This window comes from Aspergillus fumigatus, chromosome 3, assembly GCF_000002655.1.
Source record: "Aspergillus fumigatus Af293 chromosome 3, whole genome shotgun sequence".
NCBI lineage: Eukaryota > Fungi > Ascomycota > Eurotiomycetes > Eurotiales > Aspergillaceae > Aspergillus > Aspergillus fumigatus.
The window spans coordinates 1,443,943-1,470,550 of NC_007196.1; the positions used below are offsets into that span (position 1 = coordinate 1,443,943).

Here is a 26,608-nt window from a genome sequence, read left to right on the forward strand (position 1 = left end):
TTACTGACCCCGATATAACAGCGCGTGCTATACATTTCTGAATATCTCTCTCAAGTACGGTGCTCTTAATTGCTTCTTATCGTACTAACATAATGGGGGACTCCATTGTATTACAGGTGGCGGATCGAACTGTTACTCTTGGTGTGCCACATAGTTGACGACATCTATTCGAGCCTGAGGCAAAAGAGTCGACCACAGTCAAGGCAATCAGTATCTACTTGAATCTCGGCCAGTAGATACTTAGAATGGATTCAGTCTTTTGGTCCTATTCTGACGATATTGACTAAAGGTTCAGTGGTCTTTTCTTCTCCCCCTTTTGCTCTACGAATAAATTGAACTAGACCATAGACAGAAATATCCACAATCTATTGATAGTTGTTTCACCTCCCCTAAACCACCACTAAACAACCCTCCTCTTTTCTTTCTATGCGATCACCTCATCTGATGCCCATCAAGGCCGGTTGCCTTTCGGTCAAAAATAGTGATAAAGGCCATAATCCAAATACCGAAGGCCAAGGACTTCCTCTTCGGGAACTGTAGCCTTGAGTTTCCCGGATTCTCGGCGCTTGTGTGCATCCTCAGTACCCAATAGTTGGCCCATCAACTCCAACGGTCTCTCAACCACTTCAGTTAGTCGCTCATCGTTGTCAAGATGAACTCTCCAATCAGTCCCTGACTATCAGAATCTCCTGCAGCGAATCGCCACAGTTACTGAATTCAACCTGGCGTGGAAGAGGCTGTTATCTTCTTCATTGATCCTCCGTCTTTCCCCTCCTTATCCCCTCTTTGTGTCCCTCCCCGGTCGTCGATAGACCACCGGACGCGACCGCGTCGTTGATTCTAGACCACAAACAGGCCCCAGGGAAGACTCAACAGCAGAGTTATTCATCCGCCTCCCCATATTCTCATCCATCGTCCGAGCTAGGTGTACGAGCTCGTTATTGTGCTTTGCACAGCACTCTGTTTCACCCCACCTCGCAGTGACTGCGGCAGAGTCACTCCGTTCGCCCCAGCCATGGCCGACCAGTTCAAAGCTCGGACGCTGAAACGGAAGAATGTCAAGGGCCTTGCCCTGAACTCTACTCCAAAACCTCTTCCCAAACCCTCGGAAGGTGATGCTCAGATTCCCGGTGCCATTGGAAACACCGACAGCAACCGCACAGATACTCTGGAGATTGGGTTGGAATTCCGACTGGATCTTCGAAGTGAGGATTTGATCACTCTGAAAGAGCTAGGGGCTGGAAATGGAGGAACTGTATCCAAGGTGATGCACGCATCCACCAAGGTGGTGATGGCCAGAAAGGTATGGGTTGTCATTCCAGACCACCGAAAAGAAGGAAGTTTTGTTGACGATGGTCTTCGGATTATGCTTGATTGCAGATCATTCGCGTGGATGCCAAGGAGAATGTGAGAAAGCAGATCTTGCGTGAACTGCAAGTTGGCCATGACTGCAACTCCCCTCACATCGTGACCTTTTACGGAGCATTCCAGAATGAAGCGAGGGACATTGTTCTATGTATGGAATACATGGACTGCGGGTATGTATCCCATAAGGAGTCATCCAAGCCGGGCAATGCAATTTTCTCTCGGACACTGACTCCAACGGATATATAGATCCCTCGACCGCATTTCCAAAGACTTTGGACCTGTTCGAGTAGATGTGCTCGGCAAGATCACGGAGTCGGTTCTTGCCGGCCTGGTGTACCTCTATGAAGCTCACCGCATAATGCATCGTGACATCAAGCCGTCCAACATCCTCGTTAACTCCCGTGGTAATATCAAACTTTGCGACTTTGGTGTCGCGACCGAGACGGTCAACTCGATCGCCGACACTTTCGTTGGGACCTCGACCTACATGGCACCGGAGCGAATCCAAGGCGGCGCTTACACGGTGCGCTCAGACGTATGGAGTGTGGGATTGACTGTCATGGAATTGGCGGTCGGACGCTTTCCCTTTGATACTTCGGACTCGTCTGCAGGCGATCGCGCCAGTGCTGGACCAATGGGAATTCTAGATCTCTTGCAACAGATTGTTCACGAGCCTGCACCCAAGCTGCCGAAGAGCGATGCTTTCCCGCCTATCTTGCATGAATTTGTCGCCAAGTGTCTCCTCAAGAAACCTGAAGAACGACCAACTCCTCGGGAGCTCTATGTAAGCCCCTGTCTTTTGGCCTGCCGTTTTTAGGATGTGTAGCCGTTTCACTAACTGCTCCTCAGGATAAGGATGCTTTCTTGCAGGCTGCCAAACGTACTCCGGTTGATCTTCAAGAATGGGCTATCAGCATGATGGAAAGGCACAACCGCAAGTCGTATTTGGCTCCCCCGGCTCCCAAATCACTCAAGGAAGAGGCAGGCCATCCCACGCCTCCTCCAAAGCCCGCCGTTAGCCGGCCATCTCGGACCCCCGGCCACGTGCCCACGTCTGGAGAGATTCCCTTGAACATCGCCAATGACTCCTCAAGCTCCTCCCATTCCCGTCACTACAACGTCCCCTCAGACTCGTCCGGGCATATGGCTAGAACGACCCGGTCGCCTCCTCCCTTATCGCTGGAGCACCTGTCGCTGGAAACCAGAGAGGAAGAGTATCGAACTGGTCGTCGTCCATCGCGCAATTATCTGGGAGATCCCGTGTCGGCCATTGACGCGCCTAGTCGACCCCAAATCAGTTCTCGGTCGGCCAGCTCCCACAACACCAAGTCGAGAATGCCACTTCAGACGGCAACTTTACCCCTCCGTGCCGCCCCTCCCCCGAGCGGGCCACCTCCGCCGGCTCCCGTGTCTGCTGGAGGTTCCTGGCGGCACCAGATGAACCAGTCGCGCGGCGATATGACGGGAGCTGTCTAACACCATACGTCGGAGCTACTCTCCTTGTTCCTTCCAGTCTTTCTTTCAGGCTTCAATGCATGTGGCCCGCCAATTTGATCGGTGTTGAATACCTACCAAAACTGACCGCACTTGACCAAATGTTCCCCCACGACTTTTGCATCGACAGGGCGTCTTCGTTCATTGGCTATCTCTTCTTTCTTCGTATGTACCCTATCACAATTCCCCTCTTGGAGTCTGTCGTCATGTCCCATAGCCTGTTCTCGCCGCATGGACCTTTTTTATCTATGTCATGTCTGTGTAGTCGTTGCTTTTCCAATCAGAGGCTGGATCTCATTGCATCTACATCTGTCACCTCCCGGTGTTTCTCTTCTGTGATACGTACCTAAGTCACGTCTACGAAGGTGCCTACCGTGCATTTGACGTACATTTACCAATCTCTAGAGCTCTTGTCTTGTGCAATTAGGCAACGAGGCATCATACCCTAGCATCGGACAGCGATTGTCGATCCCATACAAAGCCGAGAGATACTAATTACAAGACTCATGACTCATATGGAGATGATTCGATCCTAGGCGTTTTCTGATGATCAAATCTTCTTTAGACTATGAAGCAGCATGCCTCTGACATGTCAAAAACAATCATAAGCTGTGAGACACTGTATGATAGAAACAACGAGCTAGAGAGTCATTCTGATTCACCAAGCCATTCATCGGATCCACAAGCAGACAAAGTTAGACTGACAATTCGGCTTTCATCATACCAATTGGTCTGCATAACCCTCAAACGCCAAGTCACACAATAATCAATTACATAATGCCTCCGTACACCAGAACAATGATGGGGACATCCCTTTATATCATCGAAAAGCAATCATTGGACTTCGCATCAGCGGAAAAGCCCGTAATGCGGCAGGAAGGTCACTTCGACACCAGCTCTGGACCAGCCAGCGGACTGGGCCCTGGCGGTGCAGGCGCCAAGCTCGGACGAGGCGCCGGAGCAAGCTCGAGCATAGATGGCGTCTTTCCACCGCGGGTCCCAGCCGCGCCTCCTCCACGGCCAGCTTGCCCTCCACCGCGTCCCTGCGATGTTGCCGAAGAGGCGCCCTGTTTGTCCTGTTCGGCCTGTTGCCGGGGTTTGCTCGGACGAGGACGGCGAGTGGTGCTACCACCACGGGATCCGGGACCACGAAGCGGTAGGCCTGTCTCCTGGGAAATGGGAACCGCGGCGGCAATTGGCACTTGATGAGTCGATGAACCCCCGCGGCTGCGACCCCCCCGGCCCCGGCCACGTCCACGCTTGATAGTTCCGTCCGCCCTGTCAATCATCGTTAGTAATTGTTATTGAGAAGGAAAAGAAATGAATTAAAAATAAAAGGATGGAGAGCAGAGTAACTCACCGTTCAACTTGGACCTTCTCTCCCTCCGGGACGAGCGGTCCACTGTACACAAAGAAGCCGTCCTTGCTAGCGGCCGCATGTTCCTGCCAAGCCAACTCGCTGTCGTCTACAAAAGGATCATCCCGGTCATACTCTTCCATTTTCTTCTTGCGGCGTTTCTTCTTTCCATCGGAGGCATCGGTCCCTGTCGCACCGTTTGTGGTCGCCGTGGCATTTACACCCACACCACCCATCGCGACGTCGCCGTCAAGGTCGCTATCACGATCGACATCAAGACTGAGATCCTCATCCGCGCTTTCGCCCGCAGATAGGCCCTTGCCCCCCTTTTCATTCCGCTCCAACGCCGCCCCTGCCGCCGCTACGCGAGCCAGTCGCTCCTTGTGCGCGGCCAGTCGGGGATGCAAGGCCGCGAAACCGTATTGCTCTTCCGCCATCCGGGCAAAGTTGATGATTTGATTGCCGTCTCGCTGCAGGGGAATGTGGAGAATAATGTTGGGTGAGGTGCGAGATGAGCCGGAGGAGCGAGTGTCATCTGTTCCAAATAGGGCGTTGGAAATCAACCCGGAGCCCTGGGGTAAGGGGGGGGCCGCTTCCTTGACAGGACGCGCGGGCTTCGGCGATGCCGCGTTGGAGGAAGGGGCGGTGGCAGTGGTGGCAGTTGATCCTTTTTCTTTCTTGGGAGCCTTGGCTTCTGCATTGGGCTGAGCAGGTTCATCCGTATCCACATCCATCGCGGCTGGCTCCTCTGGGGGAGAGGCGAGTTTGGTGAGGGCCTGTTTCGTAGGCGGAACGGGTGGCTCTGCCTCCTGCTTCGGAGGCGATTTCGGGGGTGCCTCACTGGATGGGACGGGTTCTGGAGCTGCGGCGACGGGCTTGTGCTCGTTGCGCGGAGAACGCGGAGGCTGCGGTTGTGGTAGTTGCTGCTGAGGCGGATAGGGAGAGCGATGTGAATAGGGCGGCGACGATTGTTGTGGCTGCGAGGCTAGTGGCAGTGGATGCTGCGGGGCGAGAATAGACCCATGAGAGGGGGAGGTCGCCGGCAAAGGGGAGGGTGCCAGTGAAGGATGGGCTGATTGTGAAGCATTGGGGTGTATTCCGGGTGAAGAGAGTGTCGACGGAATATGGCTCGGTGAGGGCCGTGGGATTGGCGAGTAGATGTGCTGGGTTGATGTGGGCTGGGGTGGATCGATGATACTGGAGATGGCCGGCGAGGCACTTGCACGGAACGTGCTGCGCGGGGAAGGATTCTGAGCGGGGGGACTGGTTGTTGCGGGAGCCGGAGCGGAAGAAGCGGTATCAAAGGCTGAACGAATGGGATCATAGTTCTGGCCACTCCTCCTCTGAGGGGGAGCAGGGGGCGGCGGTTGGGATTGAGGGGGTGGAGGAGGAAGAGAATGATGGTTCATCGCATAAGCGGGGGACGGCGCATGAGTCGGGATCGAATTCGAGTAGGGAGGAAGAGAGGATGAGGGATTGAGCTGGTGCTGGTGCTGTTGCTGGTGCGGGTGCTCATGCTGAGGAGGTTGGTGGAGGTGTAATGCGGATGAGGCTGTGAGGTGCGGAGAGCGGCCAGTTGACGTCGTCGGCGTCGTTGACGCGAGCGCAGGAGCAGGAGCAGGAGCAGGAGCAGATGGGGTCGTGATGGAGCTCACGGAGATACTCTTGGGGATCTCGTCTGGAGGCGTTGGCTCCAGCTTTGGTTTCTTGCGAGAATTATTCGATGAGTTCTGGTCAAGAGGTGCCGTCGTACTCGGGTTGTCGTTGATGCTGTTGCTGCTGCTGGCGGGTGTGGCAGTACTGTTATTGGGATTGGTGGAGGTGGACTTTTCTCGTTGGCGACGACTTCCCCGGGGTTTGGATTTTTCCTTGGCGTCCTTTGCGCCATCTTTTGAATTGTTGTTGTTGTTGTTGTTGTTGTTGTTGTTGTTGTTGTCCTTTTGGGGTTTTGACCTCGCGAGGTTTTTCTGAGTGACATCGGCGTCGTCGTCCTTCTTGCGACGCGACCGTCGAGTGGTGGCGGAGGCCCGTCGGGGTCGGGCGTTGGAGTCGATGGACGACAGCGACTCGTCCTCTTTGCTAGGCCAGCCATTTTCCGGCGGATCGGCAGACATGATTGATAAAAGTCAAAAGGAAAAAAGAAATGAAGAACCTAAGAACTATTCCCTGACGATGGCGATGAAAATGATGAAGGTGATGGTGATGATGAGTTTTGCATGTATAAAAAAGAAGGTCTGGGGGTTAATATTCGGGGATGTTGATATCTGGTGGTTTGTCGCGTCAGAGTTGGCCTGAAAATTGTGCAGGTTGGGTAGAAGAGAACAAGAGGATGGAGGGGATTTGGGGAGAACGGGTGGAGGACGTTGGTTGGAGATGATCAAATAGCACCAAATAATAGTTTATCGGGAGGATGAACCAAGAAAAAATGGGAGACGGGTAGTAGTGGTGGTGGTGGTGGTAGTGGTAAGTAGTGGTATGGAAGCAAAGGGGATGGAGATCACGATGGGATAGACGGGAGACAGAAAGGGAGTTATGAACGGGGAGACAGAAGACGAGACAAGACAAGAAAGAAACACGCAACAAGAACAAGGACAGGGACAACCAAAATCTCCTCCGGATGGTCGGCAGAGTGCTTGGAAGTTCCTATATCAGACGGATCCTAAGCTAAGCGAACCATCATACGGTAGGATGAAGGACAGAAGGAAGAGAGAGAAAGAGAGAAGGGAAAAGGAAGAAAAGAAAGGGGGGGGGAAAGGGAGGAGGAAAGAAGGAAAAAGGGAAGAATCGGTCCATCAAGAATCCAGCGTCATCAGAAAGAAAGAGAGAGGGAGAGAGAGAGGGCGCAAAACGACAGCAGGAAGATCTTATTGATCTGATATGATTTGATCATCCGCACGGAGGAAGCACGTACTTTACCTGTTGTTAGGTTAGGTTAGTTTTGAGGTAGGTACTTGGCTTGATATCCGCTGGCTGGGATGGATAGTGAGTGAGTTACAGCTCTGCGGAGTATGGACTACGGAGTCATGGATTATCCCTCTTTCTTGTACTTCGAACCAGACAGCATTATGGACTAGGCTACGGTTTGATTCCATTTCAATTCGTTGAGCACCTGTTGTTCAAGTGCAGAGCGCTACTGACCGAGTTGAATCAGTCACATACCTTGATGGTATCATGTTTATCGAATACTTCTCCATACAGAGATACAGGGTATCACTCTGTAACGCATTGTCCACGCAGACACCCGGTATATCATGTCAATTGCTCAATATTGACTGCCCTATACTCCTGCTGGATCATTCTACAGACCAATGGAATCCGTCTTACCATCAATGACGAATATAGCTTCCTTGTCCTCAGACAGTTCCCGTTCAATGATATCGGACGGTCTGGATTGACAATGATACCGGAGATTTTCCAATCGACCTTCCAGAGAGCCATAGAAGGACACGATCAATGACCATCTTAATCATGCCAGATCCCCAACTTCTTACTCTACAGACTTGTCCAACTGGTCAAGGCAAAGGAGTGGAGAGAATGGAGTGAGGTGAGGTACCTGCCTGAATCGGCAAGTACCTTGATGCTCGGAGTATACATTCAGACTAGCCTTCTTAGGAAAGGCGCCTCAATGCACGGCTATCCCTTATCGAGACTAGCTCCCTCGACGTTCCCAATTTAGGCTTTTGAGCCGCATCAGATGATTTCATTATTTTATTTTTGATTAACTATTATTATATTATTATTATCTTTTCCCCGCCAACTTTTCGACTGAATGAATAGTTTCATCCCAGATACTTCCAGAACTATTATCATTGATCATGGCATTTCGAGGCCAACGCTTTACTCTCAATCTCGATGATGATGATGCGGACCTTGATCTCGATTCTTCACAACCTTCCCTCGGCTCCTCCTCTTTCGGTCTGATAGGCGAGATCCGCGAGCGCTCCCCCTCCGCGGCCATCCCCCCAGCTCCTAAACCCTCCACTGCATCAACAGGCTTCCCTCAGCATCGACGGCGTGTGAATCAGTTTGCTTTCAAGCAGCGCCGAGCAAACAGGCAACAAGAATCGACCCCGCCGCCTGCGGCGACTCCTTCTACCACCCTTTCCGATGAGAAGAAGAGCATCGATGAGGAGAACCGTCGGCAACTGGCATCTATGTCACCTGCCCAGATTCAACAGGAGCGGGAGGAGCTGATGTCTTCATTGAACCCGTCCTTGCTCGAGAGATTCCTCCGTCGCGCACGGATCGACGATGACGACAGTATCACCCCATCCGAGAAGAGCTCGTCACAACCGGAGCCCCCACTCTCGTCTGCATCATCGGCGCAAGATGCGTCGACGGCGAAATCCAAGAAATCAGTATCGTTCGACGTCGAAGAAGATTCCAAGACAGCAACAGAGAAGCCGGAGCGATCGCAGCGCAAGAGAACTCCCCCCACAGTGACATCTTCCGTTCTCACGCCGGAAGACCTTCCTCCAGCTCAACCACCGGCCGACCTCCATCCAGCGTCTGAAATGCCCAGTCATGAGGCCTTTCATTTTCCTACGCCTCCGCGCCAAGACAAGCCACCAAATCTCGATCCTGCGTCTCCTTCTTTCCTGTCTGACCTCCAAGCCCATTATTTCCCCGAAATATCTCATGATCCATCAGCGCTCTCCTGGCTACAGCCGCCCTCGGCCGACCCGGAAGATCCTGACTCGACGTCCGCATACCACCCGGCAAGTAGTGCAGAGGCCGTTCATCCGTCCGCTCTCCGATTCTCCCTCCTTGGTAATGTCCTCTCCCCCGCCACTTCGCTCTCCCTCCCCACCACTCTCGGTCTGCATCACCACGGCAAGGATCCGCATGCTGCCGGCTACACCATTCCCGAACTCGCCATCCTCAGCCGTTCGACCTTTCCTGCTCAACGGTGCATCGCCTGGCAAGTTCTCGGCCGTATCCTGTTCCGTCTGGGCAAGGGCCAGTTCGGGGAACGCGGCAGCCCCTTGGTCGAGGGCTTATGGTCCGTGATCGAGCGCGAGGGCGTCGTCGCCGGCATGCTCGCCGAAGCAGACGGTGCTCCCTCCGGCCCCACTCGTTCAGCGGCCGCTCAGGACTCAACCGCCGCGGATCTGAACCACCCATCTCCATTGCCAGCGCAGGGTACTCCAGTGCCAAAAGGGGCAACTGGGATCGGTCGGCATGCCAGTGCCTCCGCTTGGGCTGTGGAGGGCGTGTGGCTCTGGCAGATGGGTGGAGGAGGAGATCGGGGGATCCTAAAGGAGAATACTATCCGGTCGCAGTAGTCTTATCAGCGTTTGCTGGCATTTACCGGATTAAAAAAAAAAAAAAAAAAAAAAAAAAAAAAGCTTGCATCCTGTATGATATATTATTTGTGCTACCACAACTCACGATGACATGACATTGAACAATTGAAGACCCTTGAGGGACCATCTATCCTCTATCTCCCAGAATAATAATCATCGCATAAAACTGACATACGTAGAGTCATACGCTCAAATCAAGAAAAAAAAAAAATTTGTAGTAACCAGGACAAGTTCAAGTTCACATCCTTTTCTTCCGCCTTTATGATATACTCCCCATCTGCACCCCCCAAACCTTCCACCGCGTTTCTTCCAAAAACTCCCGCCGCAGCCATAACCCCTTGGACGCGGCAATCTCCTCGTCGTCGTCGTCGCCGTGCGCCTCGGTATCCTCTCCCGCTCGGACATGGTCAAGCCAGCTGTACAACAGCCGTAGCTGCCAGAGGCGGTCGCGGACCTCGTCGGCGGCGGCGCCCCGCCCGGCAGCCGCGCGGATCACTTGCTGCACGCTGCTCTCGATCACCAATTTGCTGTCCACGGCCGAGACGCGCAGCCACGGCGCATCCCCCGGCCCACCAGTCGCCCCCATGTACCGAACGCGTGCGGGGAACGAGGCCGGCAGCACGAGTGACCTCTCGTGGATGTCGAGTCCCTGCAGCGAGTCGAGGTTGAAGATCCAGTCCCACATGCTCTGTGCCGGCGCCGTGCGAGGGACGAGCTTGGAGCCGCCCGAGGTGAGCAGCGCGGCGGCCTTGGGTGGTGCGGCGGGGAGGAGTCGCCGGCCTGGGTTTGGTGCGGTCGCGGATGACGGGAGCACGTCCTGCGCCTCGCTGAGGCCGGATAGGGTCGCCACGAACACGGAGGATCCGGTGGGGTTGTACGTGGCCTTGCGTCGCAGATAGACGGACTGGTCCCCGTGCCGGAACTTGTCGTACAGCCGCTTGTTCTGTGTAAAGTCCAGAACAAGGGGCCAGTAGTCGGCGCTGCGGATTTCCACTTTCGCGATGCTGTCCAGATCGGGCAGGAGACAGGGCGCCGTCACGGTCTGTTTCTGTCCGCTCGTGTTCGTCACCGTGATCGGGAGATGGATCGGGCGGCGAGAATCAAGGTCCCGGGGCACAAGACAGCGTGGCTCGGCAGCCAGAACCCACAAGTGCCGGAAGGCCTGGAGGTGGCATTTATTGTCTAGCACCGTCGTTGGGAAAATGGGGTACAGTGAGCAGATCAGCGAGGCGATCGCCAGGTCGGAGGTGCCAACCGTGTAACTGCCTCCGCCAAGGAAGAGCAGGCCGATAGCCATGTGCGCGGCCATGTGGCTTCCATACGGCGTGTCTGCGTCCACGCGGCCGTGCAGTGATCGCAATCGTCGAAAGAGCGCTAGGTCTCCCGTTCCGGCCATTACAGTCGCCGCGGAGAGTGCAACGATGTCCTGACAGTTTCGTACCGAATTCCTGGTCAGTCGCCCGTCGTAATTCACGGCTGGGAGTCTGCAAATGCGGATGAATTGGTCCAGGTACGCGACAAGCAGGTCGCGAACAGCTAGCTGAGCTGAGCCCGCGAAGCGCAGACCAAGAGCGAAGCAGAGCCCAGCAATAATGTTGAAGAAAGGCATGTCGTCACTCTTCAGTCGGCTGACGCCTGTTAGCCGATATCGACGTCGATAGATTTTAGGCAAACTCTCAATAATCCAATCATAGCTCGGTCGTATGCTATCCCACATGATGACATGTCGAGCCAGCGTCCGTAGGAGAAAGAGGTCCGGTCGTACATAGTCAAAACGGACCGTGGTATCGGGGATGTCGATCTTCCGCGCCAGAACCTCATCATTCGTCTTCATGAAGATGATCGTAAGGGCAACGGTAGCACCAGCGGTGGCTCGATCGAGCACATGAGCCAAGTGTACAGTCTTCGTGCCTACCGCAATGGCCAAGAGTCTTTCTACGATATGCATGTCTCGCATGCCTCTCAGGTCTTTGCCTTTGCCTAGGTTGATGAAGCCAAGGGCGAACCCGGCCGCCAGCCGGTAGCCTTCGTCACGCAGGTCCTCATGCGACGGCGAGCTCTCCTCTTGTTCCGCATTTTCGATTTCAGACAACATCACCTCGCTCATCCGTCGATGCTGAGAGTTACAGTAGAGAAGACCGATTCCCATGATGCCAGCCGTCTGCGTCAGCGGTGATAGGTTGAGTTCGGCGGCTCCAGGAGGCAGCATTCGCGTAACATGTACGGACAGCAACCGGGTGATGAGGGTGTCCATTGTGCCCAAATAAGACGCCGAGAGCCCGAGTAAGAGACCAATCGATGTCATCGTGTGCTTCGGCGTCAAATACTTGAAAGCTACCCATTTGGCCAGCGATTTGAGGTGCCCATTCAGACCCAAAGCCAGTAAGAAGCCCGCATGTCGATTGGTCAGCTCCTGTGGCTTATTGAAAAGGATCCATGATGTGTCGATCCCTTTTGATTTCTTGGAGATAGCGAGCCCTGTGGACACGCCGTTGTGGAAAAACGCCCAGCACACCTTTTCCTCGCTGAAAAATGCTCTTTCGGCACTGACTGTCACATTTGACGGCTTCATAACGCACTGCAACGAAAATGAAGGAATTGGAAGCTTCTCTGTCAATAGAGGCAAGCGTCCGCTGAAAGCAAGCATGGCTCGGCCAGCAGGGATCGACAAGGTCCGCAGGGTGACGAGTTGCACCACCTCCTTTTGCGCCTCAAGTAAATCTGAATCGGTCCAGTCGGGCTCTGGAATACACTCTGCCACGGGAGCTTTGGATTGGTTCAGCAATTTGGCCGCTTCAATGAAGCGCTTGTCGTCCTTGAAGATGAGCCGTGTTATAGAGAACCGATCTGTCTCTGCAGAAGCCTCAAACGAGTTAATCGTGTCAATTTCGAGTGCGGAACCACCGATTTGGTGGAAGTCGCGCATTGCATCGTGCGACAGGGAGGGTTGGGGAGGTATCGAAGGTGGATATGACGTATCCATATCCATGGACATGCTCAGATCCTCTCGCTCGACAAGTTTCAGAAGATTCGCATTCCAGGATGCAGAGGCCTGGGTCTGTGTACGCATGATCGCTTCATACAGTGGCGTACTGACACCTTCTGGGAAGGTCTCGACAACGTTCCTGGTAAGACCCCAACGATGAAGGAGCTTGACCCTGTCAAACGAGGACGAGATGTCGTGTATTTCGGAAAGGAGCCCATTGAGAGCCAGTGTCCTCGGCGTGAGCCTAAAACACTCTTGCCATAACCTTCCATTGCGCGGAGCGCTCTCCGATGTGCTGACAAGGTCCAGGAGTGTGAAGAACGGCGAGGAGCGCTGCCCCCATGCAGTCTCCAGGTGAGCGAAGATTGAGGGAGGCGCAAAGGGCTCTGGAGGAATGTCCATCATCGAGATACGAGAAGCTTCGAACTGCCACCGTTCCATACTCGCCATCTCAGAGCCGTAGTACGCGTTGTCTGCCCATGTCCAGGACGTCCATCCGAGCCAGCCGCCGATTTGAGCCAGAACGGGTGCAAGGAGACCCAAGGGTTTACGTTCATGCTCAGCATCACAGATTGAAAGTTTCTGTTCCTCCCGAAACAGGTGTAAGCCTACTACAATCGTACAAAGGGCGGTCCGCCGGAGAGTATCATTGCAGGAGAGCGCAGTAGGAAGATGGCCGTTCGGACCGATCGTCGAGTTACCCTGAGGAGTCCGCAGAAATTCCCGGGCCAGAGCTATGCATCGGACTAAATATGTGTTGGTTCGAAATGTTGATCCCTTAGAAGCCTGCTGGTCAGTCTTCCGAGCGTTCATTCCCTGAGACTTGACAGCATCGTGCTCTGCGTCTTGCTCGAGGATCCATCCCCAAGAACTGCTGGCCATCCAAGGCGCCACGACGCCACAAGAACTTGATTCTTTGTCCAACATCGCCTCCCAGCTCTCCAGGTCGACATAGCTTCCGCTGCTGGACCTAAGGAGACCCTTCTTTCGGCGTGCTTGTTTGACGGGAGTTTGATCACTGTCGATAAACTGTAATGCCATTGCGAACAAGACGATTATCATTGCAGTCCATTCGAGGTCAGTCTCGCCAGTCCCTCTAGCACGAAGCCATTTGACCGTTTCCCACCATCCAGCCAATATACCATCACCAGCTTTCTCAAAGCCACGCAGAACAAATTTACAAATTTGAATGATGTCCTTAACAAGCTCGTTGCTGGGCTCCATCTGTATCTGTAGCTTGTGTCGTCTTTTCGTAGCGTCGATCACGTCGAATTTGCCTCGAACGGATGGATGGTCGAGTCCAGATATTGATATCGGGCTATCAGCCATTATACGATTCATACCACTATCTCGGGGGCGATTAGCGGATGTGCTGGAGGACACTCCGTATCTTTCATACAGCATTAGACTGTGGGGAATATCGATTTTGATAGGGTTGCTCCATGGGCTTTGCAGGTACAATTCGTTATCACCGTTGTGTGCTGCTCCAAGTGTCAAGATGCGTGAAGTATGTCCATCAACAACCCTGCAGGCGTCTTGAATATTTGCGAAGTGATGTATGCCCGTCGCCTGAACAAGTAAAGAACGCTCCTCAGAAGATGCCTTCTTTCGCTGCTTCTTGGCAGTCACTGCATCTTTCTTCGGCAGTGCTACCCTGTCAGCGCGTAAATTCACAACGGTCATCGATTCTGCGTCCTGGTCCAAAAGGTAAAGAGCCAGAGCAACCGAATTTCCGTTCTGCGTGATTTCACATTCCGAGTGGCACAGAGTGATAATTTTCACTCTTCGAGAAGGCATAAAAGACCTGACAGGGGTCTGGAATGTGCCAGAAAATCTCGTAGAGAAGCTTTCGACTTTCGAGAGCAAAACCTCTTCCGGCAGCCCAGACGTCGTCTCCTTGAGTTCCATATTGCCAAATCCCTCAAATAGACTGTCGTCGTTGAGTTCTTCGAGTAGACGATCAACCGGTGCATCGACGAAACTGCTTGCTGTGCTGTATACGGAGCCAGTTCCCGGTGGCAGCGAACCGCGTGGATTAAATCCTAAACTCCCACGAGTGCTGGTTCCGCCAATGGATTGGCGCAAACCTCCATGAGGCACGGTGCCTGTTTGACTTCCTGTAGCAAGATCCGAGAATGCGATCCTATCCTGGCTGCTCGCAAGATCAGTGCGAGCGAGCATGGAACTCACCCGCCGTGACGTCTTAGACGGAACACCGAGATCGCCAAAGTCCTGGCCCAATCTTGATGCGAGGTCATCCTCATCCGGCCTGCCGTCGACGGAGTACTGGGAGTGGGAGAAGCCAGACGCGTTCCAGTTGTCGCCTCGGGGCCCGAAGCTCTCCCTGGCCGCGGACGGGCGTGCAGCCGGTGTGGTTGCTCCTGTCGCCATGCTGAAATGCGAACTACGACGCTTGGATCGCGTGCCCCCTGTGTCTCGCCTCCGTTGTTTCTTGGAGGAAGGACCAGTCTCGTCCTCTCTATATCGTGCCGTCCAGAGAGTGTACAGCCCAGTATTTAAGTTGACGGTTACCACGAGGGTCAACGGACTCTTACTCAGAGCCCGGCTAGACCCCAAAAGTTCATTAACTGGAGAAACATATACAATTTCGTCGGCAGGATCAAGGGCATCCAGGCCAGAGGGTTTGCTGTTGATACTACGCTGTAACCAACGTGAGGACTGTTTGGTCACAACCAGGCCCATTTCAGAGTGAGGGTCTATGAGAGAGAACACCCGGGGCAAGTTCGCAGTTTTAGTAGCTCGACAGTTCAAAGCGGTGTTCTGAGCAGGAGAAATGGTCAATGATGGTCGTTTGACTTTGCCAGAGGGCAGTTCCAGGGATTCAGAGGCGCGGAAGTCAGTGGTAAGAAATGATGAGATGAATGAATTTGGAGGTGCCATTGGGTAAATACTAGTATCGTCCTCTTGCATTTTTCTCTGGAAGAGAAGACCTCGAGGGGTGGCGAATACCGAATCAACCTCAAAAGGCAGAGGAATGACATGGCTATTGCCGTGTAGGAAGAAGATGTGGGCCTGTGATTTGAGTATCACAACCAAGGCTCTCGAGCTATCCTCATTCTCAACAGCTTGCGATCCCTGAGCAGGTCGATCATGCAGACTCGGCGACGTCCCCGGGGGGTTCTGTGACGGTTGGCTTTGCGGACCACGACTCTGGCCAGGCTGGCTGCCAGAGTTGCCATTGAGCCCCTGCGTCTGCGTAGTTTGTCCATCTGACTCGGTACTCTTTTCGACGGAGAATCTTGTGAAAAGAGCATGTTTGATCTCTTCTCGTTCGATATCCAACCGGAACACCCTCTTCACGACTCCCGCTCGGGACCAAACAACACAGCTTGTAGTCCAGACAAGTTCATCATCCACGAGCCCATTCGGACCTTCGTCAACCGTTGTACTCCATTCATATTGATTCTCCGATGGATCAGGAGGCAGGAGATCCTCTGCGACAAGGAAAGGTAAGGCCGAGGGTTCGTGGAGGCCTAAGGAACGAACGCACGCCATTATCGACGCGGAATTGCGAGTAAACTCAAAATTTCTCTGGCAAGAGGAGCCAGGATTGGGATCATATCCATTGTCAATCCATACAGACTCTTGAGAAATGGCGCACTGTGCTGTTGAGTCGCAAGAGGAACTATCTCGTTCTCTCTTCAATGCTTGACGCGCGACGCGGCAGGATCAACTTTTGGTGATCATGAGTATTTTCTGCCGCAGAGGCAAAACACACCACACCACAATACAACCACCTCCCTCATCCTCATTCTTCATTCTCTTCTGCCCTCCAGCCCGAATTTTACACCTTCTCTTTTCCTCTCTTTCCGATTAAGCTACGATCGTCTACCAATTTCGGGTAATTTATCTGACAAGCCAAGCTACTGTGGCTGAACCTGACTTGCCTTTTACGTTGTGGCAAGATGCCATCCTTCCCAACCAGACCATTGGTCAAGCTGAGGGATGACGGGCTGCAGCTGAGGTACTATGCTCGTGCTCCTTGATTTTCAATGAGACCGATTCTAATGCCAGGTGTTACGCTTCTAGCTATCAACTCCCTCAGCGCGTTCATGCGGCGAAAGCATATCCGATCCTCGCCCCCAATGGCTCATCCATCATCGTATATGGCTACGAGAATGGTCTAAAAGTGATTTGGAGAGGTGGAAAACGCTTCTCTGCACCTAAACCATTCACTCAGAAAGCCGCCAAACCAGCCAGAGGAAACAGTAGCAATGACGATGCGGTCATGATTATCGATTCTGACCATGAGAGCGCAGCAGAGACACCCAAGGAAGAAGGGCCTGTCTACGAATTCGAAGAAGACGAAACTGAGGTCGATTCCGCCTTTCCTTTCGAGGATATTCTCCGTCAGATTGACATACCTCTTGGCAGCAGAGTCCTTGACTTGGCAGTGCCTCGTATCCTCCCCGAGACAGCTCGCTCATCACTTGATCCTTTCCCTCCCGCTCTGAAGAAGTTGATGGCGATTTCCGCTGTGTGCGCTGATTATTCAACTCGGATTGTGACTCTGCCCTTGATCCCTCCTCACCCAACACAGACAGAACTCACCTCATGGCAAGTGCAAACTGTCTCCATATCCGGTGGAGTGTCTCACCAGGAAGTTCCAAGGGGAGTCAGTATCAGCTTTACTTGTCAGGAGATCGAATCAGATGAGGATGTTACTATGTCTCCAACCAAGTCCGATTTTCAGGACAGTGAGCGATGGGATCTTTTGGTGGCAACTCACTCCGCAGAAGCATCCGGTCTTCTCTTAATACATCGGATTCCCATTGTGGAGGATAGAATGTACGATGACGAGATTGTCTCTAGACGAGTCTATCTGCCCGCGCCGGCGACGAACATCTCTTTCAATCCGTCGACCTTTCCAGCTCTTCGTCACTCAACTCTCCTAGTCGCCTTCCACAGCGGGTGCGTGAAGGTCTATTCTTGCTTCTCCAGAAAACCTGCAAAAGTGTCAAGAAGGGCATCGGGGCCTCAGAGTGATTTTGAAAAGGCCGAGACTGAGGGAAGGTGGCTGATTAGCCTCTACCCTGGCTTCGAACAATCGCCTTCTGGGCTGGTGCGGCGAAAGACCATTATTGACGCCGAATGGGTGCTCGGCGGACGAGCCATTATGGTGCTGATGGCGGATGGCGAATGGGGTGTGTGGGATCTTGAGGGAGCTGGACCGGGCAGTACTAAGGGCCCTCTTCAGCGACAGTCCAGCATACAGGGTGTGACTGGCGGTTCGCTGACCGCGTTTTCCGTGAGTGGTAAGATTGTGGGTCGGATGACAGGACGGAACGAGTCCGGCAGCGAGTCCCCCGTTGAGCCGCGGCCGAAATTTGCGCCCATGACTCCCTCCACCAAGCGCGTGCGGGAAGATACCCTGTTGAAAGGCACACTTGCTACACCCACCCCGTCTTTATGCGGAGAGATTTCGGTGTACCAGACGAGTTCGCTGAGAGATGCACTGCCTGACGAGTCAATATTGCTACGACATGGCACTCAGAGTGCGGTGATCCCCAGTCTACTCTCCCTGTGGCGCAACGCCATTAAAGCCAGTGGCACTTTTGACGCATCGAACCGCTGCAGAGTTTCACCTATTCAGGACATTCACCTGATGGGAGAGAACTTCACTGGCATTAGTCATCTTCCTGCGGCAGCTCGCCGTTCTCGGGACACGGAGCGCCAGGACTTTGATATCCTCATCACATCAGAGCATCGCATCATTATACTTGCGCCAAAGCTGACCGAACCCGAAGATATCCCGGTCTCTCGGCAGTCAACCAGCGAAGAAGCAACCATTGAGGCGGATCAGCTCATGCTCCGCAGGGGAGTGTTGGACGTGGATGGAATGGACCGCCTTCTGAGTGGCATGGCCAGCGGCAACCGATCAATGCGAATGGGAAGTCCGATCAAACGAGCACGCATCTTCGCTTGAAGCTTCGAATGTAACATGAAACTCAAACAGAGATACCCACTACTTCCTACGCGACAATAATCCCACTGATGGTGAATGTAGTTTTGCACCTTTGCTCTTTCTCTCTTCTCTCTTGCTGAAAGGTCATCATGCCTTCAAAGTCGACAAGATTCGCGCTGCAAGGTGGAGCGCAAGGCGAGGACCATGCCTTGAAATCCCGTCTTCGCAACGGGATAAGCTCTGTATCAGATGCGAGACATCAAGTCAAGAAACCCCCCAGCCGAACCAGTTCGCTGGAACCCCTGTTTTCGATCCTTGACGACCATTTTTCTATCGAGGACTTCTGTCGTCGCTTCCTCATCTGGATGGTCTGATTCTTCCAGTCTGTTATTCCGCAGGCAATGATGCTGATCTGTCCTCCCTTGCGGGGATGATCGGATGGCGTTGATCGGTTCTGATCTTCTCGTTCGATCTTCGGACAAGTCTACATCAGTGTCGGCGTCGGCGGAAGGGCAGCTGGGCAGACTTGAAGGATGAACGAAGACTAGGAAACGGGGGCTTATTTCGGTTGGGACATTCAAACGTAGGATTTACAGATATGACTAAGAGAATAGCTAAAGGTGGAAATACCTCTTTAAATGTTGCTGGAGTTCATTTTCTTCCAAGTTCTTCTAATCGAATCAATCAGGGCGCCTCAGGTAGTGACAGCAAGATTATGAGATGTCAGCGAGAATGCTCTTTCAATGTACATTTCTTCCTGACCATTTCCGGCCTATAGCCATTCCAAAGCGTAACACATATGAAGAAAGAAAGCCAAGCCACTGTCGACCTTTATTTACAACCCAAACATGTGGAGAAAATATGACGGAAAGATTCCCATATAGACATAGCACGTCCCAGACACCAAACAAGGCGCAAGTGACCGCCTCTAGCTCATATTGCATTCCGCTTCCTGAAGGAAAGACTAATAGGCCGCTTATCCATTGTATCCCAAAGCTTCGAGTTCCTTGCGCACTGCGTCCTCAGTCTGGATCTTCTTCACCTGCGTATCCTCCAGTTTCTCCCCACTCGCAAGTCGCATTTTCAGCTCCTCGATCGCCCGGATCTTCTTCAGTAGTCCTCGAATCTTCTTGTCTTGCGCTGTAGGGTTCGCGGCGGCGTCTGCAGCGGCGGGAGCGGGTGCAGGCGCCTCGGCGGGTTTCGTTTTGGCCGACTGTGATGCGCCGTTAGCTTGGTGGCCGTTGCGGCGGGCATTGCCGTCAACGTGGCCGTTCTGGCCCTTGGATCGGCTTCGCTCGTGGCCGCGACGGTCGGGGCTCTGTCCGGGCTGGCCGCCGTTCGCGGGAGGAGCCAGACCATCCTGCTGTTGCTGTTGCTGCTGCTGCTGCTGTTTCTTGGCTTCACGCTTCTTCTTGTTCTTTGCCGCCGACCTGGAGAGCTTCTCCTGGTCAGCACCGGGTGGCAGAGCCACACCTCCTCCGGGAGCGGCTCCAGGAGGCAGATATTCCTCGACCGGCTCTGCGCCAGGCACCTCGCGTCTGCGAGGCTTGCCAAATCCGTTTAGCGCGCTGCCACCGCTAGCGCCATCCCGAACGTAGGCTGCACCTCCCTCATCTTCGCGCTTGAACGCAAGAGGTGTGACTTGGCCACGAGCGCCCGGGGGACGGTAGGCACCGACTGGCTTTGCGGGCGCTTTCTTGGTGCTCAGGTAGGCGAGGGCAGACGGGTGGGGTGTGGGGAGAGTCTGGAATGGGTCGCCCAACGGGTGCTGGGTGGTTGACTGGGGCCTCCAGACGACTTCGTACAGCTCGTTCATATCCTCGTTGTACATCAATCCACCGCTCACGTGCCAGATTCGGATGCCGTTATCCACCCGAAGGCGCGGGCTGGTGGTAGCCGTCAAAATAAACTGTCCATCCGGCGACCATTCGCAGACACTAGCATTCGACGCTTCAATGGTCGCCACCTTGTTGTAGTTCTTGTCCAAGTCGTAAATGTCCATCTGCCCGGCCAAGTTACCGAAGCCAGCTACCAACACGAAACGTCCATGGGGAGAGAACAGGATGGTGTTGCGAGGTGCCAGAGGGAAACTGTGCTTGGCCACTCCCCGGAAGTTGAAGATGGTGGTTTTCGCTGGCATATATCCATACACAACGCCAAATTCCTTGGAGTTGGGATTCCAGGACACATCGTGAATCGGACCTTCCTTGTCTGTACGGTGGAGTCAGCAAATGTACGATGGGCTAAGACACACCGGAAAGACTTACCAAGGTCCACACGCGAATCAAAGCCACCATTGGCGCTAAGCAGGTACAGAGTTGTTTCTCCGTAGTAACTCTTGCCGCTGCGATCGACCTCGGTCTGCGCAAGCACCAGCAGAGTCGTTCCATTGCTGTTCCACTTGAGCTGGACCTTGTCACCCTTGAAAAAGCTCTTCTGGGAGATGGGCGCTCCGAACTGAGGCACGTTGAACACCTTGACCGCTGCTGGTTGACCCTGGACGCAAAGAACCAAGTAAGTCGGCTGTAAATCTTTGTGAAAGATCCACGATCAAAACGAAAAAAAAGGAAACCAACCTTGCGCTCAGGGATAAAGACAGCAATCGAGTTGTTCTTGCCGGGGGAGAGGGCAAAGTCAGACACACCCTCCACACGCAGCTTGTTCCAGACCTTTGACAGGTTGTCGCTCTGGAAAAATTGAACCTCGTTGGTGACGACGCGAGCACACAGGCTCTCATCGAACGTGTATTGGAGGTTCCAACCTGTCTGCGACTTCTGAACGAAGCTGCCCACAACCGTATGCTCGTCTCCGTTGCTCTCAGGCGATGTTTCAATCACCTTCCAGACCTTGAGGTTCTTGACGGCGTCTCCGTTGGCGTCCTTGGAGGGTCGCTGCCAAGTGATCAGGTAGGTTCCCAAGGGGGAGAACCCCAGCTCAAAGACATTTTCGGCAGAAATCGTAGAGACGACGTGTCCAACAGAAGGATCGACAATAGTAACCCTTAGTATAGATGGTTAGCGAGTCCATTTGCAAGATCTTCGGACAATCGCCATGATCGCATACCTCTCGGGAGAAGCCCAGGCAAAATATCTGCCGCATGGAGAATAAGCGCTACAGCGGAGGTTCCCCTCAGGTCTGCACAACAGAAGTTCTATTAGCCTGATCATTGCACAAATGCAGAAATTGCAGTTCCTACCTCACAAACCCCGACAAAGGCTCATAGACTGGGGCCGCATCCAAGATGCCAATCCCTTTGACCGTTCGGACTGCGGCAAGTCAGCACTACTCGCACATTTTAGTTGCACCTAGTATAGGTGACAAGTTGTTTTGTATATCAGAAGGCGAGGGGGGAGACATACAAGCAAGCTGTTGAGGAGCTGCCATTGTTGATGTAATAATTCTCTCGACTTGGTTCTGAAATCCCGCCTTAAAAGTTTCCAATATGCACAACAGCAACGTTAATGCGCGCGTAACAGTGTCTCAGAAATCCCAGCGAACTGTATAGTATCTGACGGAGCCGAGTAGGCCTAGCTCGTGCTGCGTGTAACGAATATGACGCAAATGGGCGCTGGACGTATATTTCCAGACCAACAGCGGCAATGGAGCAGGGATGTCACCAGTTGCAGAGCCGGCGAAAAAAAAAACGAGTTACTCGAGGACCAGTCGGCTTAGACGTACTTGATGCTATTTGCGTGAGGAAAGCTGTTGTTTATCTGACGCAACGGAGCAGAGTTAAAAAGAGACACACACTGGGTCGCAATCTCGCACAAAGAAAACAAAGGCGGATGGCAGCTGAGCTTGGCGGTGGATGAGGGAAATAAATCAAATTGTCAGGTCTTCAGTGCTTGACAAGTCAATGCCAGCAATGAACGGGACTGGAGAAGACGGTAGGGTTGGGGAGAGAGGAGGTGTGGGAGGAGTGGAACTGAAGGTGAAGAAGAGAAGAAGAGGAAGAGAGGAAGTTCTTAGACCGCGGACAGACCACGAGTAAGAAATTTTGGTGGTGGCCTTCAGCGGCGAAATTGCCCGTCTCGAGTGTTCTTGGCTTGATTATTGTTCTTATGATTGTTGAAGTCATTTCCTACAGAAATCTATGAGTTTCTCTGTGGATTATTCCTGGACTATTCTGTCTTCAAAACATGAGCCTGATGTTCATGGGGATTCTCGCTGGCATTATGATGTTATTGTGGCCATGTGAATGTCGCCATCGGGATAAGACTCACTGATCGACTCTTCTCGACCCGCCCCATACAACAAACAACTATCCCAATTTTGAAGACTGCTCACTGCTAGGTTAAAAGGGAAAAAAGCATTTCAATGTGCTCTCAGATTATCCTACAAAAAGTCATACTCATTCTCCAGGTATCTGCTTTGAGGCCGCCCGTCACAACTTGAAAATTCCCGTCACTGTGCCTCCCATGAGCCATAGCTAAAAGTTACAAACCTCCCATCTAAACGCCGTTTCACTCCTTTTTAAATTTGCTCTCCCCTCAATTGCCTCCCGAGTCATCGTTCCGGTTGGCAGACTGGCCATGGCTGGATGGGGTGGCCAGCCGCGGGGTTCTCACAGTCGTGTCGACCACATCACTGTCATAGGTTACCCCATCCAGCATGCGAGCGTCATGCATCTGTTCCGGCATATTCGATCCCGCAGGAGATAGCGAGGAGGACACGGCGGCAGAATCTTCAACTCCAGGTTGATACGATGTGAGGGGATTCGCTCGGCTCATGTTAGGACTTCCAGCTCCCAGCGAACTCGGACGACCCCCCGACGACATTCGGTTGAGAGTGGGGTGCGAAATCGGGCCACTGATTGTACTGGCGCCCTCTCCAAATGCAACCAGGCTCGCGTCCCCTTCACTGATATTTCCCACGCTAGAGGTTTCGTCGTCGTCGTTCGTGTCTTCGCTCATCTTGTCCGCATCGAGCGCATCGCTACCGCTTGCCCAGGTAGTACGAGCACCCACGCTACCGGTGGCGCTGGCACTGCCCACGGTGCTTCTTTCTTTGAAACCGGATCCGCTGTCAAAGTAGCCAGGGCCGTGCGCCGTCGCGAACATGAGATTCGACTGAGGAACGCCTCCTGCTCGGGCGGTCGCGACACGTTCCAGCCCGGCGAGACGGGAGATGCGATCGGCTCGCTCGGCCTCCAAGGTAGATGTCGAGGTCGCCGAAGCAGAAGATGAGTGGTGAGCATGGCGCCTGTGTGGTAGAGGCTGGCCCTGATGGCCGTCTTTGATAGCGGTGGTGGACAGTGCAGAGAGGGAGGTTGTTCCTGAGTTTGGTGTGCCTCTATAGCACAGTAATACTCGTCAATTAATTACGATACACTATCTAGGAGATCGTAAAAGGAGTTGACGGGGAAAGGGAATGGATGCACTTACGGTCCCATGTCCGACGGCGTGACAGGATCCGAGGGCGGGGGAGGTAGGTCTATAAGGGTCGGGGTCGACATCCTGTTAAGAGTCTTTCTGTTGTGTGGGAACTGTAGTTTTAGAAGGAATAAGATTGAGCAGAGCAGAGCCCAGTAGAGTCAATAGAGAGAATGACGTCTGTCTGGCCTGGAACAATCGAGATGCGTTCGCCGCGCAGCTAACTGTTGGACTCCTTGCTGATAATCAGACGTGCAGATAAGATAGATAAACGACGGAAATCAGAAGAAAAGAGTTAAACTGAGATGTCAGAGGTGATTAATACCATAAAATCAGAGAGTCAAGAGGCAGTCAAATGAGAAGATCACTCAAGGATTTGCCTTCATGCACGGGAAGCGCTCTGGAATGATAAGGTGGGTTACGGCAGAAATGGAAACTCTCAGTCAGGTGAAGTGAGGCGTTTCTTTTGGGACAGAATAGGGTCAAGTGAGGCGGGCTGCTCTGATTCTAGAATGGAGCAAATATAGGTGTATTGAGGATCAGTGGCTACAGTGGAGTTTGTTGCATTCTTGTGGAGCCCTAACGATTCCATTGTAAGCTGTCTACCTCCTGAAATCGACTAGATATTCCATCCCATTGTCTTATATTCGTCATTTGTACTCTCAGTCAGTCTGATAAATGGAGAGTCGCAGAAGACGAAACGAGGGGGGAGCTGACGTCATCGTAATGATCTTAGTCATCAACCAATCACAGTTGCGAATCCAGGAGCAGGTATCCGTATTGATGCCTGATATGGAAGGCTGAACTTCAGGCACTACATTCCTTCCACCCAGTGTAAGTTGGTTTGTTTCATCGTTCAAAGACAGATGCATTTCGCACCTTGTATTGGTTTGATCACTATGTAGTCATAACTCGTTGCTCGGCTACCTCTAACGTTAACTCATATATACCAAGTCTCCCCATCGAGGTCACTCGCATAAGCACGGTGTAGTCAATGTATCATTCACTTCGTTATGGGCTCAAGTGTAGCAAGTAGACCCTCGTGCGAGGTGCATGTATAAACCTGTGTCTATCGTAAATGGGAAACCACTAGTGACTGACCTTGCGGCTCTCATAGTGACCACGGAGATCATCCACTTCTTTCTGAAGCCGCGACAAATCGGCCAGGATATCATTGGCATTCGACGGACGAGGGATAAAGTCCTCATCCTCTGCCTGCTTCTTCTGTGCAGACTGGCTCCTACTGTTGCTATGGTTGCTGGAAACTCGGTTCCTCCTCGGTGGGGGAGGAGGTGGCAGCGGGTTCACCTGCGACGCTCGCCTCGACAATGGCGGCTCACGTTGACCAGGATCAGGTTCTGCCTCATCTGCCATCGGCGGAGCTGTCCTGGGCTCCTGAGCTTGAGGACCTGGACTCGAAGGAGGAGATGCGTTCACCTCAATCTTTCCAGCTGGCATTGATAGCCGAGACAGATTCGTTCTGGACATAGTGCTTTTGGATCTTCTCATCTGACTGTGCCGTCTACTCAGCGGCGGCGTCGGCGGCCGCTTGTGCTGTGACTGGCTACGTCTGAGTGTTTCTGCTGATTGAGGAGCGGGGTTATCATGTAGTGGAGTAAAATAATCAATCCTCGGCTGAGATGACCTGCTGGGAGGTGTATCTGGTGTTAAAGAAAGGGATGTCTCCGACGATGTGCCGTGGTAGGAGAACCGCTTAGTTGGCCGAGGGGGTACCCCCTGGGGCTGAGAGGAGGTCGCATGAGGACTGGGGTTGATCAACTTCCCATGATGACTTTTAGGTGGTGGTGGTGGTGGTTTCTTGTCCCGGTTTGCCGGACGCACCGCAAGGAGCTTCGAGCCAGTCTCAAATTCAGACGATGGAGCAACTGTATGTTGTCCAGGGATGCACGCAATACCACTGCCCGTATAAGTCATCCCACGGTGAGCTGATATAGGTACAGAGGCACTCGGCGTTGCGTTCATCGTATTCTCTCCCGGATTCTTCTGGTTTTCCAACGACCCTGAACGATTGCTGCTGTCTGTTCTCTTGTGTCCTCCTGAGGGTGCCGGGGGGGTGGTGGGAGTCGATATTACATCTCCTGGGGGCAACGATGTGGGATGGGGAGCGATGCTGAAAGCTGGGTGATGGCGATCAGGAGCAGGGGTCGAGCGATGCAAATAGGGCGCCTTCCAAGCATCATCATTGAGGTCTTCCCCCTCATCCACATCATTGTCGCTCATGTGCGAACTTTTCCGGAACGGGTCTGGCAGTGACTGATCGTCCGACGTTTGAGAGTCGTCAGCATCCGACGTCGAGGATTCGGGAGGGGTCACGGATTGGCCATGAGGAGTAGCGGACGAATTCGTCAGAGATCCGACGTTCAACGGAGCAGCAGGGTAGGATGAGTTTGTCAAAACTGAGGATGGTAATCGATTAGGAGGCGCTGTTAATAAAAGCCCGTCAGCGTAGACTTAATACACATGTAGCAATAACAGACGAGGCACACCTCTCGAGGGCCAGACACCGTCCTGCCCAGCATTCGGAAGGGGCGGATGAACCTCACGCTCTGGCTTTCTAGGGCGGAAAGGATTTAATCCAGACATCGCAAAGTAAATGTCTCCCACCGACCATGAGGGCAGGGAGAATGGAATTGATGAAGGGAGTCAGAAAGGGTGGAAGGTGAGATGCCAACAGCTGCGGCGTTTAAGCTATGGAGGAGGGCCGGTCATCCGCGCGGCTTCCGGCAAGCGCACAGCATCACAAGTCGCGACGGCCAACCGGCTTGGGAACTGTAGACT

At 53.2% G+C, this 26,608-nt stretch overlaps 8 protein-coding genes across 8 annotated transcripts; 3 read left to right on the top strand and 5 right to left on the bottom strand.

The window, feature by feature from the left end:
* The first annotated feature begins 7 nt into the window (after nt 1-7).
* ste7 (MAP kinase kinase Ste7) lies at nt 8-3,363 on the top strand. Its single transcript, XM_749921.2, has 5 exons — nt 8-629; nt 696-1,303; nt 1,381-1,538; nt 1,615-2,152; nt 2,218-3,363. The coding sequence occupies exons 2-5, from the start codon at nt 1,016-1,018 to the stop codon at nt 2,842-2,844; spliced, it is 1,611 nt and encodes a 536-aa protein (XP_755014.1). The 5' UTR covers nt 8-629; nt 696-1,015; the 3' UTR covers nt 2,845-3,363.
* A 26-nt stretch (nt 3,364-3,389) lies between these two features.
* Nucleotides 3,390-7,106, bottom strand: AFUA_3G05910 (uncharacterized protein). Its single transcript, XM_749920.2, has 2 exons — nt 4,223-7,106; nt 3,390-4,140 (listed from the first exon to the last, which is right to left on the bottom strand). The coding sequence occupies exons 1-2, from the start codon at nt 6,331-6,333 to the stop codon at nt 3,744-3,746; spliced, it is 2,508 nt and encodes an 835-aa protein (XP_755013.1). The 5' UTR covers nt 6,334-7,106; the 3' UTR covers nt 3,390-3,743.
* Nucleotides 7,107-7,953: 847 nt separating this feature from the next.
* On the top strand, nt 7,954-9,536 carry AFUA_3G05940 (RPAP1 family protein). The gene has a single exon (XM_749919.2). It carries the CDS (start codon nt 8,035-8,037, stop codon nt 9,502-9,504), a length of 1,470 nt encoding a protein of 489 aa, XP_755012.1. The 5' UTR covers nt 7,954-8,034; the 3' UTR covers nt 9,505-9,536.
* Nucleotides 9,537-9,784: 248 nt separating this feature from the next.
* AFUA_3G05950 (anaphase promoting complex subunit 1) lies at nt 9,785-16,027 on the bottom strand (the record flags this gene model as incomplete). The annotated part of the gene is made up of 1 exon (XM_749918.1): nt 9,785-16,027. One exon carries the CDS (start codon nt 16,025-16,027, stop codon nt 9,785-9,787), a length of 6,243 nt encoding a protein of 2,080 aa, XP_755011.1.
* A 410-nt stretch (nt 16,028-16,437) lies between these two features.
* AFUA_3G05960 (uncharacterized protein) lies at nt 16,438-18,458 on the top strand (the record flags this gene model as incomplete). The annotated part of the gene is made up of 2 exons (XM_749917.1): nt 16,438-16,496; nt 16,562-18,458. 2 exons carry the CDS (start codon nt 16,438-16,440, stop codon nt 18,456-18,458), a joined length of 1,956 nt encoding a protein of 651 aa, XP_755010.1.
* Nucleotides 18,459-19,413: 955 nt separating this feature from the next.
* On the bottom strand, nt 19,414-21,821 carry AFUA_3G05970 (translation initiation factor 2A; the record flags this gene model as incomplete). The annotated part of the gene is made up of 6 exons (XM_749916.1): nt 19,414-20,648; nt 20,705-20,933; nt 21,014-21,437; nt 21,501-21,572; nt 21,634-21,703; nt 21,797-21,821. The coding sequence occupies 6 exons, from the start codon at nt 21,819-21,821 to the stop codon at nt 19,414-19,416; spliced, it is 2,055 nt and encodes a 684-aa protein (XP_755009.1).
* Nucleotides 21,822-22,927: 1,106 nt separating this feature from the next.
* Nucleotides 22,928-23,892, bottom strand: AFUA_3G05980 (uncharacterized protein; the record flags this gene model as incomplete). Its single annotated transcript, XM_749915.2, has 2 exons — nt 22,928-23,729; nt 23,822-23,892. The coding sequence occupies 2 exons, from the start codon at nt 23,890-23,892 to the stop codon at nt 22,928-22,930; spliced, it is 873 nt and encodes a 290-aa protein (XP_755008.2).
* A 1,006-nt stretch (nt 23,893-24,898) lies between these two features.
* Nucleotides 24,899-26,413, bottom strand: AFUA_3G05990 (uncharacterized protein; the record flags this gene model as incomplete). Its single annotated transcript, XM_749914.1, has 2 exons — nt 24,899-26,253; nt 26,317-26,413. 2 exons carry the CDS (start codon nt 26,411-26,413, stop codon nt 24,899-24,901), a joined length of 1,452 nt encoding a protein of 483 aa, XP_755007.1.
* Nucleotides 26,414-26,608: the final 195 nt, after the last annotated feature.

Coding starts and splice junctions, on each gene's coding strand:
- AFUA_3G05940 (XM_749919.2), top strand. CDS start 8,035: ATGGCATTTCGAGGCCAACGCTTTACTCTCAATCTCGATGATGATGAT.
- AFUA_3G05910 (XM_749920.2), bottom strand. CDS start 6,333: ATGTCTGCCGATCCGCCGGAAAATGGCTGGCCTAGCAAAGAGGACGAG. Junction 4,141..4,222: donor GAGAAGGTCCAAGTTGAACG/GTGAGTTACTCT, acceptor GATGATTGACAG/GGCGGACGGAACTATCAAGC.
- ste7 (XM_749921.2), top strand. CDS start 1,016: ATGGCCGACCAGTTCAAAGCTCGGACGCTGAAACGGAAGAATGTCAAG. Junction 1,304..1,380: donor AGGTGGTGATGGCCAGAAAG/GTATGGGTTGTC, acceptor GCTTGATTGCAG/ATCATTCGCGTGGATGCCAA. Junction 2,153..2,217: donor CAACTCCTCGGGAGCTCTAT/GTAAGCCCCTGT, acceptor ACTGCTCCTCAG/GATAAGGATGCTTTCTTGCA.